This window comes from Gracilinanus agilis, chromosome 3 (genome assembly GCF_016433145.1).
Source record: "Gracilinanus agilis isolate LMUSP501 chromosome 3, AgileGrace, whole genome shotgun sequence".
Classification (NCBI taxonomy): Eukaryota; Metazoa; Chordata; class Mammalia; order Didelphimorphia; family Didelphidae; genus Gracilinanus; species Gracilinanus agilis.
This window is the reverse complement of record NC_058132.1, coordinates 380,141,300-380,155,681: the sequence shown is the minus strand read 5'-3', so window position 1 is coordinate 380,155,681 and position 14,382 is coordinate 380,141,300. Positions and strand designations below refer to the sequence as shown.

Here is a 14,382-nt window from a genome sequence, read left to right as displayed (position 1 = left end):
CCTAAATGGGAAGATCAGTTAAGATAGTATAGAGAGGGAATAAAAGAGGATCCAGGGTAGAGTGTTGGAGAGAATACCCACAGGTAGTGGGAATGATCTGGATTCATCAGACAGATAGAAGGAGAACCTGGAGAGAGAGCTACATTATGAAAAGTAAAGAAGAGAGAGTATCCAGGAGAAGGTGATTAATAATGTCAGAGGTGTCAAAGCTTGAAGAAAGGTTAAGTAAAATGAGAACTGAGAAAACAATTATGAAATTAATACAGTGAATACTTAGGGTTCCAGAAGACTGATATTGAATCACTCTGCTTTACTTCTTAATGGAGGAGTGAATAATATAGACTAGAAGTATAAAATGAGACATACATTCTCAGACTTGGTCAACACATCAATTGATTTGACTTGACTATGCTTATTTTGTACAATTGGAGATTTTTGTGCTGGGGGCAGGGTGGTTAATTTGAAAGGGTAGTATCAGAAATCTTGAAAAAAAGGAAGAAGAAACGAAAGAAGACTGTTAGTGAAACATTTTTTAAAAATACACAAAGCAGCAGAATGTTGTTCAGACCAGACAAGCAGGTCAGAGTTGAAACTTCACTGTGTTAAACTTAATATATATTTAAAATGGAAAAAGCTATACATTTATGCTATAACATACAATCATTTTCTTTTCTTTTATAAGGAAATTTCATGGTTTTGAAGTTTCTCAAATTCATAATCATAAAAAATAATTTTTTAACCCCAGAATTCATTCTGTATCTGGTTCCTCAGCCCTATAAAATAAAATCCCATTGACTGTATGACTTCCACAACAATTCTTATTCATTATTAGTTTTTTCTAATTTTGTTTACAATTTTATCTTGGTTAAGTCTAGTTTGTTATCGTATGTTATATTATAAAAATAACATGAACAATTTTATAAAAGAAATACTTATTATTAACACCTCTTCCTTTTTCAAAATGTGGTACACTTATTTTTAATTGATGTCTAGATGACTATCACCCACTTTACCCTAGGGAAAAAATGCAGAACCAGCTTTTACAACTGGGCTGACTTGAGAGAAATGAGACTTGAAACGAGAAACCCCAATAACTATTATTATCCAGTATGTAATGGGACAGAAATATAGGAAACAAAGCCAAATCTGCCTTTTCTTTCTGATAATTTTTATGACCAGATTATAATGGATACTACAAATAAAGCAGGTTTTCAGATTTCTCTTATATTAACCCTAGACATTTTCTGTGATGGAATTTGCTTTTCATAAATTACAATAATATACAGGTAACTATAATTAACTATTTTTACTGTAAAAGAATATCATTGTCTTTTAAGTTTTAAAATAAGAAGCTGTATCTTTGCATAAGTAAGAAAATGTTGAACAGATTAAGAGGGGGAAAGCAAGTATTTTTCCCCCTCTTTCCTATCTTTGTCTTATTGGCATAATACCTAATGATAGAAATTGGAGCTTTTTATATTGTTTCCCATTTCCTTTCGAGTGAACCATGAAAAAGTATAAAAACATATTAAGTTATTAACTTTGTCACAATCAGATTGAGGGAAAAATATAAACTCTGGAGATATTAGCCATCATTGCCTGACTAATCTCAATATCTTGGAGTGGTTTTGAGTTTCTTTTTAAAAGTATGTTTATTTTTGCCATTTATCTCCAAATTAGAGATGATCACTAAACTCATACCTAGCAAGGTAAAGTAAAGGGAGAATAGGCAGATCGTTATTAATACTTATGGTTATATAGTTTTTTTAAACTAGTTAATATGCAAATGCTCTTTCCCAAAACTATATCTGTCTGATACTAAGATTGACTGAATAGGTTAATGGCAATGATATTGATAAGAGCCAGGATTTAGATTAGTCTACTGGATACTTTATTTCAATTTTTTAGAAGTATTTTATATAATTGTGTTAAAATATTGCTGCCTATTTATTTTTAAAAAATTAAAGTAAATTTAAAGTTAATTAGGTGAATGTAGAATAATATACCTGTCAGATCTATGGGAAAGGAAAGAATTTAACAAGAGATAGAGAATATTACAAAATGTAAAATGAATAATTTTTATTACATTAAATTAAAAAGGTTTTGTACAAACAAAATCAATGCAACCAAAATTAGAAGGGAAGCAACAAATTGGGAGAAAGATTTTATAACAAAAACGTTTGACAAAGGTCTAATTTCTCAAATTTATAAGGAGCTAAGTCAATTGTGCAAAAAATCAAGCCATTCCTCAATTGACAAATGGTCAAGGGATATGAATAGGCAGTTCTCAGATGAAGAATTCAAAACTATAAATCTCTCCTGATTAGAGAAATGCTGAGATACCACCTCACACCTAGTAGATTGACCAATATGACAGTAAAGGAAAATAATAAATGTTGGAGGGGATGTGGCAAAATTGGGATACCAATGCATTGCTGGTGGAGTTGTGAGTTTATCCAACCATTCTGGAAGGCAATTTGGAGCTGTGCCCAAAGAGTTTTAAAAGAATGCATACCCTTTGATCCTGAAATACCACTACTAAGTTTGTTCCCTAAAGAGATAATGATGAAAAATATTTGTACAAAAATATTCAAAACTGTGCTCTTTCCAAAAAAATTAGAAAATGAGGAGATATTCATCGATTGGGGAATTCCTGAACAAATTGTGGTAAATGATGATGATGGAATACTACTGTGCTGTAAGGAATGATAAACTGGAGGATTTCTTTATGAACTGGAAGAATCTCCAGGAACTGATGCAGAGTGAAATGAGCAGAACCAGGAGAACTTTATACACAGAAAGTGAAACATTATGGAACAGTACAGTGTAATATATTTTTCTAATACAAGACAATCCCAAGGGACTTATGAGAAAGAATGCTATCCACATTGTGAGAAAGAACTGTGGGAGTAGAAACACAGAAGAAAAACAAATCACTTAACATTTGTTTATATGGGTATATGATTTGGGATTTTGGTTTTAAAAGACTGCTCTATTGCAAAAATGAGTACTATAGAAATAAGTATAAGTGATAACATTTGTATAATCCAGTGGAAGTGCTTATTGGATTCGGGAGGTGGGAGAGAAGAGAGGAGGGAAAGAAAATGAAAAATGTAAATATGGAAAAATATTTTGAAAATAAAAACAAACAGAATAAATGATAGGTTCAACACCCACCCCACCCCAAATCATGTCTGGGTGGAAGCTGGGTGGTTCAGTGGATAGAGAGCCAGGCCTGAAGATGGGAGGGCCTGGGTTCCATGCTGGCCTTAGATACTTCCAAACTTACTTGCTTCCACTTAATCAATACAGAATAAAGGTTTAAAAAAAAAAGAGGGAAAAGTTAATATCTGTTATTTTTAAAGAGTGTATATGTTAGGAGTGGGGAAGAACTATCTTTTAGCTCTTTGGTATACTTAGCCCATAGTTTTAGTTAAAATTAAGGAATTAAGCAGATGGTTAACAATATTTGTTGTTGTTTAGTTGTTTTTCAGAAATATCTGACTCTTTATTACCCCTTTTGGTTTTTTTTTTTTTTTTTTGGCAAAGATACCAGAATGGTTTTCCATTTCCTTCTCCAACTCATTTTACACATGAGGAAACTGAGACAAACAGTTAGGTGACTTACCCAGGGTCACACAGCTAGTAAGTGTTTGAGGCCAAATTTAACTCAGGTTAACAAGTCTTACTAATTATAGGCCTGGCACTCTTATACACTGTGCCACTTAGTTGCCCCTGGTTATCAGTGTCTACATGTTACAAATTCTGGCCTTGGAGGTGAGAATACTTTATCAGAGCCTTGCTCAGTCCATTTTTGTATTTCTTAAACCATAGATAGTGAATGTGACGGTATACCTTCTTACAAAAGTAATTACCATTTCCACCTTAGATGATTATATTCGCAGCTCTTTATTACCTTTGATATGGCTTTAAAGGGCAATAATTTGTAAACTATATAAGTCCCCCACTACATTTTTATTAGTTTTGGAAGCACCCCAAGTAAAAGTTTCTGTCAGGTGTCACTCATAAAAATAGCACAATGTGTTGATAATTTGATTTACTCAATTATATAAAAAGGTTAATTTAAATTGGACAGTTAAGAAGTTTTTACTTCACACATACACACAACTGAACCGTCCTTTATAACAAAGAAAAACATTTAAGAAAAGTCTTAGATTTCCTAGAGCCAGGGGACTTCTGGTTAAGATGGCAGCAGAGTAAGGAGCAGCTGCTTGATCTCTCCTAACCGAAGCATACAGGACTCAAGGGGACATAAAAACGAATCCAGACGAACGAAGGGACCCCACAACAGGGTGCAGCATTGAAAGTATGTGGAATCGGGGCATTTCCACTCTGTAAAGGGGTGAAACAGCTTTCACTAAAAGGTGAGAGGAAGAAGCCCCTCCCACACCCCCCCCACACCACATACAGCGCCAAGGCCAGCACACAAGAGTTAAAGCAGGTTTGGGGCACCCATTAAGTCATTGACAGCTCCAGGGCTTGTTCCTGAAAGCAGCAAGACTTAGGACCCCAAGAGGCTAAAGAATGCACACGGACTTTCCTGAGTGCCTGCGCGGGTGAAGGCATTGCCCTAGGTGCGGACAAGGATCTCGAGTGCAAGCTTGGACCTCTAGTGGGGACCCTGTGCAGATGGGAGCACGGCTGTGGAAGCAGCACCCTGAGACTGCTGAAGGATCCTCGGGCAGAGGGGCAGACTAGGGATGACCAGGAGGCTTGACCCTGAGAACAACGAGACCTGAGACCTTGGGAGCCTAGAGAGCGTAGACAGACCCTGAATGTGAGGACAAAGCACAGAAGGTGCAGGTCTAACAATGGCAAGCCAAAATCGGGAACCCCAGAAGAGAAAGATTATCAAGAAGAAATCGGTAACACTCAACAACTTTTACACAGAGAAAATCCAGACAACAGAGGAGGACAAACAAGTAATCATATCCAAACCTTCCCAAAATAATGAAAACTGGTCACAAGCTATTGAAGAGTTCAAATCAGAGATGATGAGAAAGATGGAAGAGATCTGGCAAGAAATAACAGTTTAAAAGGCAGAATTTTGCAATTGGAAAGTGAGGCTCAGAAATCAAATGAACTGATAAGCAAATTGAACACCAGAAATGACCAGATTGAAAAGGAAAACCAAAAGATTTCCTAGAACCAATCTTTTGGTTTATTGCTTTAAAAAAAAAAAGAAAAGAAAAAAAGAAAGAAAGTGAGGGGATGACTGATCTTCTTGACAAAATTGTGAAGAAAGTCTTGTTGGTGTCTCTAGAGTCCTCCTTCCCTTTCTCATTCCCTCCCTGCCACCCCCTCCCATTCTCTACCCAATACCTCTGAGTTAAGATTCTTGGGAGATAAAAAACAAAGTGAGTTTTGTGTTTCTTAGTTACATTAAAATTAAGATACAGTTTGACTTGAATGTCTTCCAGTAGGAAAAGCAGAAGAGTTGAGATAGATAAAAGCTGCCTAGGACCTGTAAGAAAAGAGAGGCATTGTGGTAAAATGGATAGAACACCAGACATAGATTTGGGAAGAACTCTTATCAGAATTTCACCTTATGTACTTGCTGCCTGGGCAAGTTACTTAGACATCTCATTGACTCCTTTCTCACTTGGAAAATGAAAGGATTTGTCTGAGTGACCTCTTAAGGTTTCTTCTAAGTCTGTGATCCTATGAACCTATGAAAGCTTAATACTTAGGCCTAATATTCTCAAATGATCTCATGGTCCTTCCTAATGACTCTTCTCCTAGCATCCATGAAATTGGGAGAGGGCTAATTTTTTCTGACTAGAGCCACTTAATTGTTAGAGTCCATTAGAAAATGAGCTGATCTAGCAAACATGAGGGATAACTGATAGACTACTCTATACTCCTTTGCTGTTTGCATGATGTCAAGAGGAAGTGAAAGAGACAGAAAGCACAATGAGTTTGTGGTTTTATTGTGGTAGACTTAGGGGAGGACATAGGCAGAAATCACACAGGAGGGATAAGGTGCCTGTGAGTCCCCCCACATTACCCCAGAGAGCTGAGGGAGGAAGTGTTGCATTGGCAGAGGGATGGAGCATGTAAACATTGTCCGTAGGCATGGTGGAGAGGGGGAATGACAGCAGCCCCTTCCAGCAGGCCGGGGTATGCATGCCATGTCTTCACCAACACAGGTATAGATGAATTACTCCGCTTTGTTAGAAGTTGATATCTGCATATTGATGCTATTAGCAATAACATTTGTGTATTTGAGTATCATAATTTTTTAAAAAATCTCAGATATTTCCAAATTTAGTTACAGATAAATATAATTTCAAAAAGAAAGCTTTGATTGCAAGGCTCTGTGGCCCAGTACACTAATTGGGTGTGTGGGATGTTCAAGAAAACTTAGCACCTCTGAGGTGAGGGCTTACCAAGCCTTTTTCAGGGCTGCTTATCAATCTTTGGTGTCTTTACCCAACTCTCACCTTTGGCTCCAAGAAGCTGCAGCATGTATAGCAGCCATACCATAGCAAAACCATCTCACCAGGCAGACTAAACCAGGTTGAAGGTAACCCAGAAACCTCAATCGAGTTTGTCCATGAGTTAGGAGGATTCTGCTCCAAGCATGTGAAGACTGCCTCCAGTGGAATGGGTAGATGAGAAGAGTTTGTTCCCATAGTCACGAAGGAGGCTGAAGGAGGTAACTGGAGTGCTTAGAGCTTGGTCAGACATCAAAGATGCTAAGGTTATTCACTGCATCCCAAGCCATTGCCAGTCATCCTTACTTTTATCTTGCCACTGGATTTGGATGACTCTGGAAGAGAGAATGAGGCTAATGACTATGCAATTCTGTCTCACAGAAATCTGATTCATACTCAAGTCATTGGTCTTCTGAATGATGAGCAACAGGAGCTTGGCCCAAGAAGGCAGCTGGTGGGCTCAGTGGATAAAAAGTTAGGTCTTCAGATTAGAGATCCTGGGTTCAAATCTAGTTTTAGACATTTCCTATCTGTGTGACCCTGGGCAAGTCACTTAATCCCCATTGCCTAGCCTTTACTGCTCTTCTGCCTTAGAATCAATGCATTCTAAGGCAGAAAGTAAGAGTTTAAAAACAAAAACATGGCCCAATGGAAAATGTTCCAGATTGGAGTCAGAAAAACTGTTAACTGTTATTTTCTATGAGACTATGGGAAAGTCATTTACCCTTTTTTATGTTTTTTTAAACCCTTAACTTCTGTGTATTGGCTCATAGGTGGAAGAGTGGTAAGGGTGGGTAATGGGGGTCAAGTGACTTGCCCAGGGTCACACAGCTGGGAAGTGTCTTGAGGCTGGATTTGAACCAAGTACCTCCCATCTCTAGGCCTGACTCTCAATCCACTGAGCTACCCAGCTGCCCCCTCATTTACCCTTTTTGACCTCATTTACTTTCTCTAAAATCTACATAATAGATAATAAGAAAAAAATATGTGTACAAAAATATTTATAGCCACATTCTGTAGTGACAAAAAATTGGAAAATGAAGGGATGTTCACCAATTAGGGAATGACTGAACAAATTGTGGTATCTGTTAGTGATGGAATAATATTGTGCTGAAAGGAATAATGAACTGGAAGAATTCCACATGAACTGGAGCAACCTCCAGGAATTGATATAGAGCGAAAGGAGCAGAACCAGGAGAATGTTGTACACAGAAACTGATGCACTGTGGCACAATTGAATGTAATTGATTTTTCTACTTATAGCAGTGCAATGCTAGTTGGGAACAGGCCCCTTTCTCAGCTTTGGCACTGGACTCCACATACAGGGGTAGACAGATTTAAAAAAAATATTAAGAATAATTGAGCAAATAAAGCCAATTTTAAAAAGTTAACTAGGATACATATTAAGTAATATGATTTCTTATTGGAGGAAAGATTAGGGACTTTCCAAGTTGGGAGGAGGAGAGATAATATGTACAATGCCCTGAAATCAGAAAAAAAGGTATCTCACTCCCACCAAGCATCTATGAAAAATCAAAGAAGGTTAGAAACCATTACTGATTGATCAGTATGGGACATCTCTAAAACATCAGTGGAAAGTTGTAATTATGTGTCCTAGATATTTACTTAATGGTTTTAGGAATATTCATATTGCTTAAAGGGGTACTTCCTAATGGGTGAGGTTACTGATGAGTTTATTTGTGAAATAAAAAATCATAACATTAAAATGTATAGCTCTTTCTATTTTTCAGGTAATGCAGTGGTCAGCAGGTTCTGCCAGCCTGAGTCTTCTCTCCTTCAAAGTCTATGCATCTTGTAAAAAAGAGAAAAGGGACAAGTGTTCAGTCAGAGTTGATGAGGTAATGCACAACTTCTTATTGAATTTATTTCGTGGCTTAGAGGCTGTAGAGGATTTATAAAATAAGCACTAGAATGCATAATTTATGAGGTCTTTAGAAGCAGCTCAATTTAGAACCAGGTATTCTTGCCTTGCTCTCATAGATGCTCAAATGGCTCAACTACTCTTTGGTCTTTGGATTTCACATTTTTGTTTTTGCTATCTTTATGAAAACCAGGGTGATTTATCTTTAGAAATTGTAGAGGGGGGGGGAACATTAGTGTAGATTGTTGGAGGGATTTTAACACACTTTTCAAGTGATTTTTTGTTTATTTCATAAGGAGTGGGATTGGGAGCCAATGAAGTATAAATAAAATAATGACTATTTTCAGGTTTATTCTGAGTTGAGATGACCAATAAAATTTTTCATTGGATCCAATTGTTATCTTTCTAGTGGTTCAGACTTTAAATGAGGAAGCTTTAATGATAGGATAAAATAGACTTCAAATATCTTCAGCCTTCAGTGCTGACTTTTGTTATGTTAAGCTTGCCTTTATTTATTTATTTATTTATTTATTTATAAAACCCTTACCTTCCATCTTGGAATCAATACTGTGTATTGGTTCCAAGGCAGAAGAATGGTAAAGGCTAGGTAATGGGGGTTAAGTGATTTGCCCAGGGTCACACAGCTAGGAAGTGTCTGAGGTCAGATTTGAACGTAGGACCTCCCATCTCTAGGCCTGGTTCTCAATCCACTGAGCTACCCAGCTGCCCCCTAAGCTTGCTTTTATAAAGTGTGTGTAGGTAACTATATATTCTAAAAACACTCTGCTAGTAATTAGATATGCAAAGGTCTTGACATCATTGAATTCTTAAATCCTTCTCGCCAATATAACATAAACAGATAACATGTAGAAAAAGAATCTTTGTTGTATGTACATTAAAACTCCTATAAATTTGATCAAACTGTTCTATGTTTGTGAGGATGAATGCTATAAAGGCATATTTTCCTCACTTAATAGTGTTTGACTAAAAATTTCAAAAGCATTAAATGAATGCTTTATTTAAAAAATTTTGAACATATTTACATGGGACATCTTTTTTAATGTTCTAACCAATGCATGCAGTATCAGCTTATTGTGTATATTCTATGAATTTAGCTTTGAATCTTTTACATTTATTTAAATTGTTTCTAACAATTTGTTCTTTGAATAGCTTCTCAGAAATGCCTCAGACTTTTGTCATTTTGATACGCTTTAACTGGCAACATTGACTGCCCAAGAAATGAGTCACAGAGGAACCTGAATTTAGCATATAAGGAATATTAAACTACATAAATAGTAGTACTATTATAAATGGAATTGATAGGAGGCATTCTAGCTTGTTTTTTCCATCCGTTAAAATTACAGCTTGTGTAATTTTCAGGCTAAACATTTATTGGGATTGAGGAGGCAGTGTGGGAGAGTAGAAACCAGAGGGTCTGGATTCAAGTTTTGCCTCTAAATGCGTAATAACTACAGCAAGTCATTTAATCTTGCTGGACCTTAATTTCTCTATCTGTATGATCTATCTTTCTTTATATGACTAGCTCTTGTTCAATGATCATATGAGCCAAAAACAAGTCTTAGACAAAAATGTGCAGAGGAATCCACTTTACTCATCCTCTTGTACATAGCATCAGTTATACAGAATAGACAATTTTTGAGAGAAGCAGAAGGAGGAGTAGAACTTCCTTTAAATTTTACAGAATTAGCAGCCCTGTATGGTACATATAAGTGTAAACATAGATAAAAATACGGTTTTTTTCTAACAATATATCAGGGGTACTAAATGAACAATATAGTTAGAGAGTTTCAAAAATGAGGTGAGAAAAAATTTTAAATATTTTTTATGTTTTAATATGAAATCTGAGCCTGCCTAAATTGCATATGGGGAGGGGAGCAACTCATTTATTTAAATCTAACATGGTTGTTATTCATCATGCATTTTACAAACATAAAGTAACTTTTTTTATATTTTTATTTTGAATATTTTCCCATAGTTACATGTTTCATGTTCTTTCCCTCTCCCTAAACCCCTCCAGCCCCCCTTAGCCAACGCACAATTCCACTGGGTTTATATGTATCATTGATTAAGACCTAATTCTATATTATTGATAGTTGGACTAGAGTTCTCATTTAGTGTCTACATCCCCAATAATATCTCCAACAGCCCATGTGTTCAAGCAGTTGTTTTTCTTCTGTGTTTCTCCTCCCACAGTTCTTCCTCTGAATGTGGCTAGTTTTCTTTTTCATAAGTCCCTCGGCCTTGCTCTGGATCCTTGTGTTGCTGCTAGTAGAGAAGTTGGTTATGTTTGATTGTACCACAGTGTATCAGCCTCTGTGTATAATGTTCTCCTGGTTCTGCTCCTTTCATTCTGCATCAATTCCTGGAGGTCATTCCAGTTCACATGGAATTCCTCCAGTTCTCATAAAGTAACTTCTACTGTGTGCAGAATCCTATATTAAATGTGGGGCATTGATGAGTTAAGTAAGACATGATTCTTACTTCTCGCATAGCTTACCACTTAGGAGGGAAATAAGATATAACCTAAGATGAATGTAATATATGGTAGCATACTGTAAGAACATTGGACAGTTACAAAGGACAGTTACTAAAGGGGATTGTATCAGAGAAGGCTTCACAGAGAAGGTGGTAATTAAATTACACTTTAATGTATATGGAAGAATCTAACAGCCCAATGAGGAGGAATATATTCTTGTCATCTGGGGTGTTTCTCCTTAAAAGCAATTTTATAATTTCACTTAATGGATACATAGATCATTTCCAAATTGTAGTTCATTCAATCATCAAGATTTGTAACATGATGCTAAATAAAGTATGAGAGTCTCCTAAATATTTTTTAAAATCTGTAATTCATTATGTGAATTAACAGAACTTCCCTTTATTAAACTAAATGACTTAAAGGTTCAAAAAAAGCCCAAAACAACTGAAACCTCTCTTTGATTCAGTTACCTAATGTGAAACATTTTATATAATCTATCCAAATAATTTTTACATTTTAAAAGATCTAGATAGTGTTTAAAATTTCTAACCTGTCTTCTCTCAGAAGGAAAAAACAGAAAGCATAGAAACCCATAAGGAGTTTTTAAAGGCATAAAGTACCTTTTCAAATATATGATTTTATAGCTCTTGTTTAGTGTTTTTGTATTTTTCCAGTGAATGAAATTTAATCTTCATTCACTTAAACTTTGGAATGTGTTACATCATCTAGTTTATTCTCTTTTCTCTATACTTCACTCTTCCATATACATTCCTACAGTTTCTTCATCTGTAAAATGAGGAGGACTGAACAAAAATAACCCCTAATATTTCTTCTAGTTCAGAATCTGTGGTGCTTTAATGTTGATCCACTACAGTACATTTTTATTTTTCACAGATATTCTTTGTCTATTACTTTTTAAAAACCCCTTCTGTCTTAGAATCAATACTAAGTAAGGTAGAAGAATGGCAAGGGCTAGTCATGAGGATTAAGTGACTTGGCCAGGGCCATACAGCTAGGCTAGATTTGATCTGAGGTCCTCCCAACTCCAGGCCTAACTCTTTATTCACTGTGCCACCTATTTGCTCCTTTTGTCTATAATTTTTACACTACTCTAGTTCCATTTCTTTCCCTCTCATTTTTTTTCTGATCCATAACTTTACCAGTACAGATCAAAAGCTGTTCTTCGGCTTATAATATTAGAACCCTCCCTAGGATTTCAGGATGATTTGCTTAAGATCTCCCTGCCAGTACATGGCCTAATGAGAACTTGAACCTACAGCTTTCTGACACCAAGACTGGCAGCCCTACAACCACTGTTACCTACTTCTCAGTGATATGTCTAAATAGATCATACTTAAATATCGTATAATAAAAAATTGCCAATATTTTGTTCACTTCTAAAATATATTTTGAGAATAAGCTTCGGTGTTTTTGAAGAATGGGGAAAAGGGAAAAAATAACACTTGTCATTGTAAGCTTTTACCATGCAATTATTTGTTGAACACTTTATTCTCCCTTGGGATGATTTTTTTTTTTTAAATTTTAAACCCTTAACTTCTGTGTATTGACTTATAGGGTGGTAAGGGTAAGCAATGGGGGTCAAGTGACTTGCCCAGGGTCACACAGCTGGGAAGTGTCTGAGGCTAGATTTGAACCTAGGACCTCCCGTCTCTAGGCCTGGCTCTCAATCCACTGAGCTACCCAGCTGCCCCCTGGGATGATTTTGATGTTGTAAATCTGCCTGCAGAAATAAATTGTCCTTATTTTATATATATATACATATACATATATATGTATATGTATATATATGTATATATATGTATATCTAAGAACTTGGTAAATCTGGGGTTGAATGAAGAAAGGAATAGGTATATTCATTTCTGCAAGAAGTCTAAAATAAATTGACTATGTATATTGAATTCCTCTTCTACTTAAAGAACTATATTGAGCAATTTGTGCTGCTGATTTAAGTAATGTGTTTTTGTGTGCAATTCTGTAGTTAGTCTGTCTTTAAATATATAATGGAAACTTGTCCTCCCCCAAATTATCAGTTAACTAGTTCTTTAGCATGCTTCTTCTAACTTCAGATGTTTGTCTTCACTAAATCATTTAAATCCTTTGAACTTCCTTTTTTTTTTTTTTTAATTTTTTTTTTAAATCCTTAACTTTGGTGTATTGTCTCATAGGTGGAAGAGTGGTAAGGGTGGGCAATGGGGGTCAAGTGACTTGCCCAGGGTCACACAGCTGGGAAGTGGCTGAGGCCGGATTTGAACCTAGGACCTCCTGTCTCTAGGCCTGACTCTCAATCCACTGAGCTACCCAGCTGCCCCCTCTTCCTTTTTTTTTTTTTAAAGATATTTTATTTTTTAAAGAACATATGTGGAAATTAACTTGAAAGTTTTTATGGGAACTGGTACCCAAATGGCTGAGCCAAACTAAAGATGGAGAGAACCAGCTGTATTTGATGACCAGTGGTCCAGAAGACCATTTTTTTCTGGAATTCTAGAAGTCTTCTTTTAAAACAGATTTTACTACAAAATATTGGTCATCTTTATCAAGCAGTGGCTAGTCAATCTAAAAACCCCTACCTTTATAGGGCTTCCTACCAAAGAGAATATGCTGTTAATACAAATATAAATGCATATGAAAAAATGTACATGTACTATGGGTAAGTAAATAATAGCTATAATATTGGCAAGCATTTCCTAGTCCTAGTAAAAATTGTTTTTTTTTTTTAATATAAGGACTATAGTCTTTTTTTTTAAAAGACTTTTTTTTCCAAATATAGGTATTAAGAGAGGTAAGCTAGGTGGGGAGGTATCCTGGGTTCAAATATAGCCTCAGATACTTCTTAGCTGTGGGACCCTGGGCAAATCCCCAATTGGGTAACCCTTACGGTTATTCTGTCTTAGAGCTGATTATAAGACAAAAGGTAAAAGTTTTGTTTTTTTTTTTTTAATATTGTATTAGAGGCTATCAGTTTAAGTGTAAGAATTGTTTAGGAAAGATACAACTTTTTATTTAAATCCTTCACTTCAAACTTGAAGAATAGCCCCCAGAAGATAGTTTTATGCTCTGGATTATCAAGGTAATTTAATTCTCACTGATTTATACTTGTCAAAAACAGTGTGAGCTATTTGTCTTAGGAAGATATCCTTTCCTATGATGGTTTTTCTATTCAGTTTTCTTCTATTTCCTTTCAGTGGAAATTAGAGTAAAAATCCTCTAAAATTTGCCATTTATTACTCTCTTTAGTTTCTTAGCAAAAATTTTTAAATATTAATGTTTGTACTTTAGACAAATGCCTTATTTTTTCTAGAGTATAGTATATATTGTACTTTTTCTCTTGCATGTTTTTTAGAAGAAAAATAATGCTTGGGCTTTCCAGAGCTTGGGACAGAGGGAAGAGAAGATCAAATTGAATATATACTTTAATAACAAGCAGAATCTCATGCCTTTAAAGGGGCCCACATGAAACAAAATGTTTTTAGATTGGTAGAGCTTTTTTTTTTTTTTTTTTTTTATCCTGGGACTCCGTTCTA

General features: G+C 35.7%; 1 protein-coding gene across 1 annotated transcript in view; it reads left to right on the top strand.

The window, feature by feature from the left end:
- The window catches only part of APOO (apolipoprotein O), a 96,379-nt gene that overhangs the window by 21,628 nt on the left and 60,369 nt on the right, over nucleotides 1-14,382 (top strand). The window contains exon 2 of the mRNA XM_044670147.1: nucleotides 8,210-8,317. Coding sequence (XP_044526082.1) covers nucleotides 8,210-8,317 — 108 coding nt within the window. The remainder of the gene's footprint in view (nucleotides 1-8,209; nucleotides 8,318-14,382) is intronic.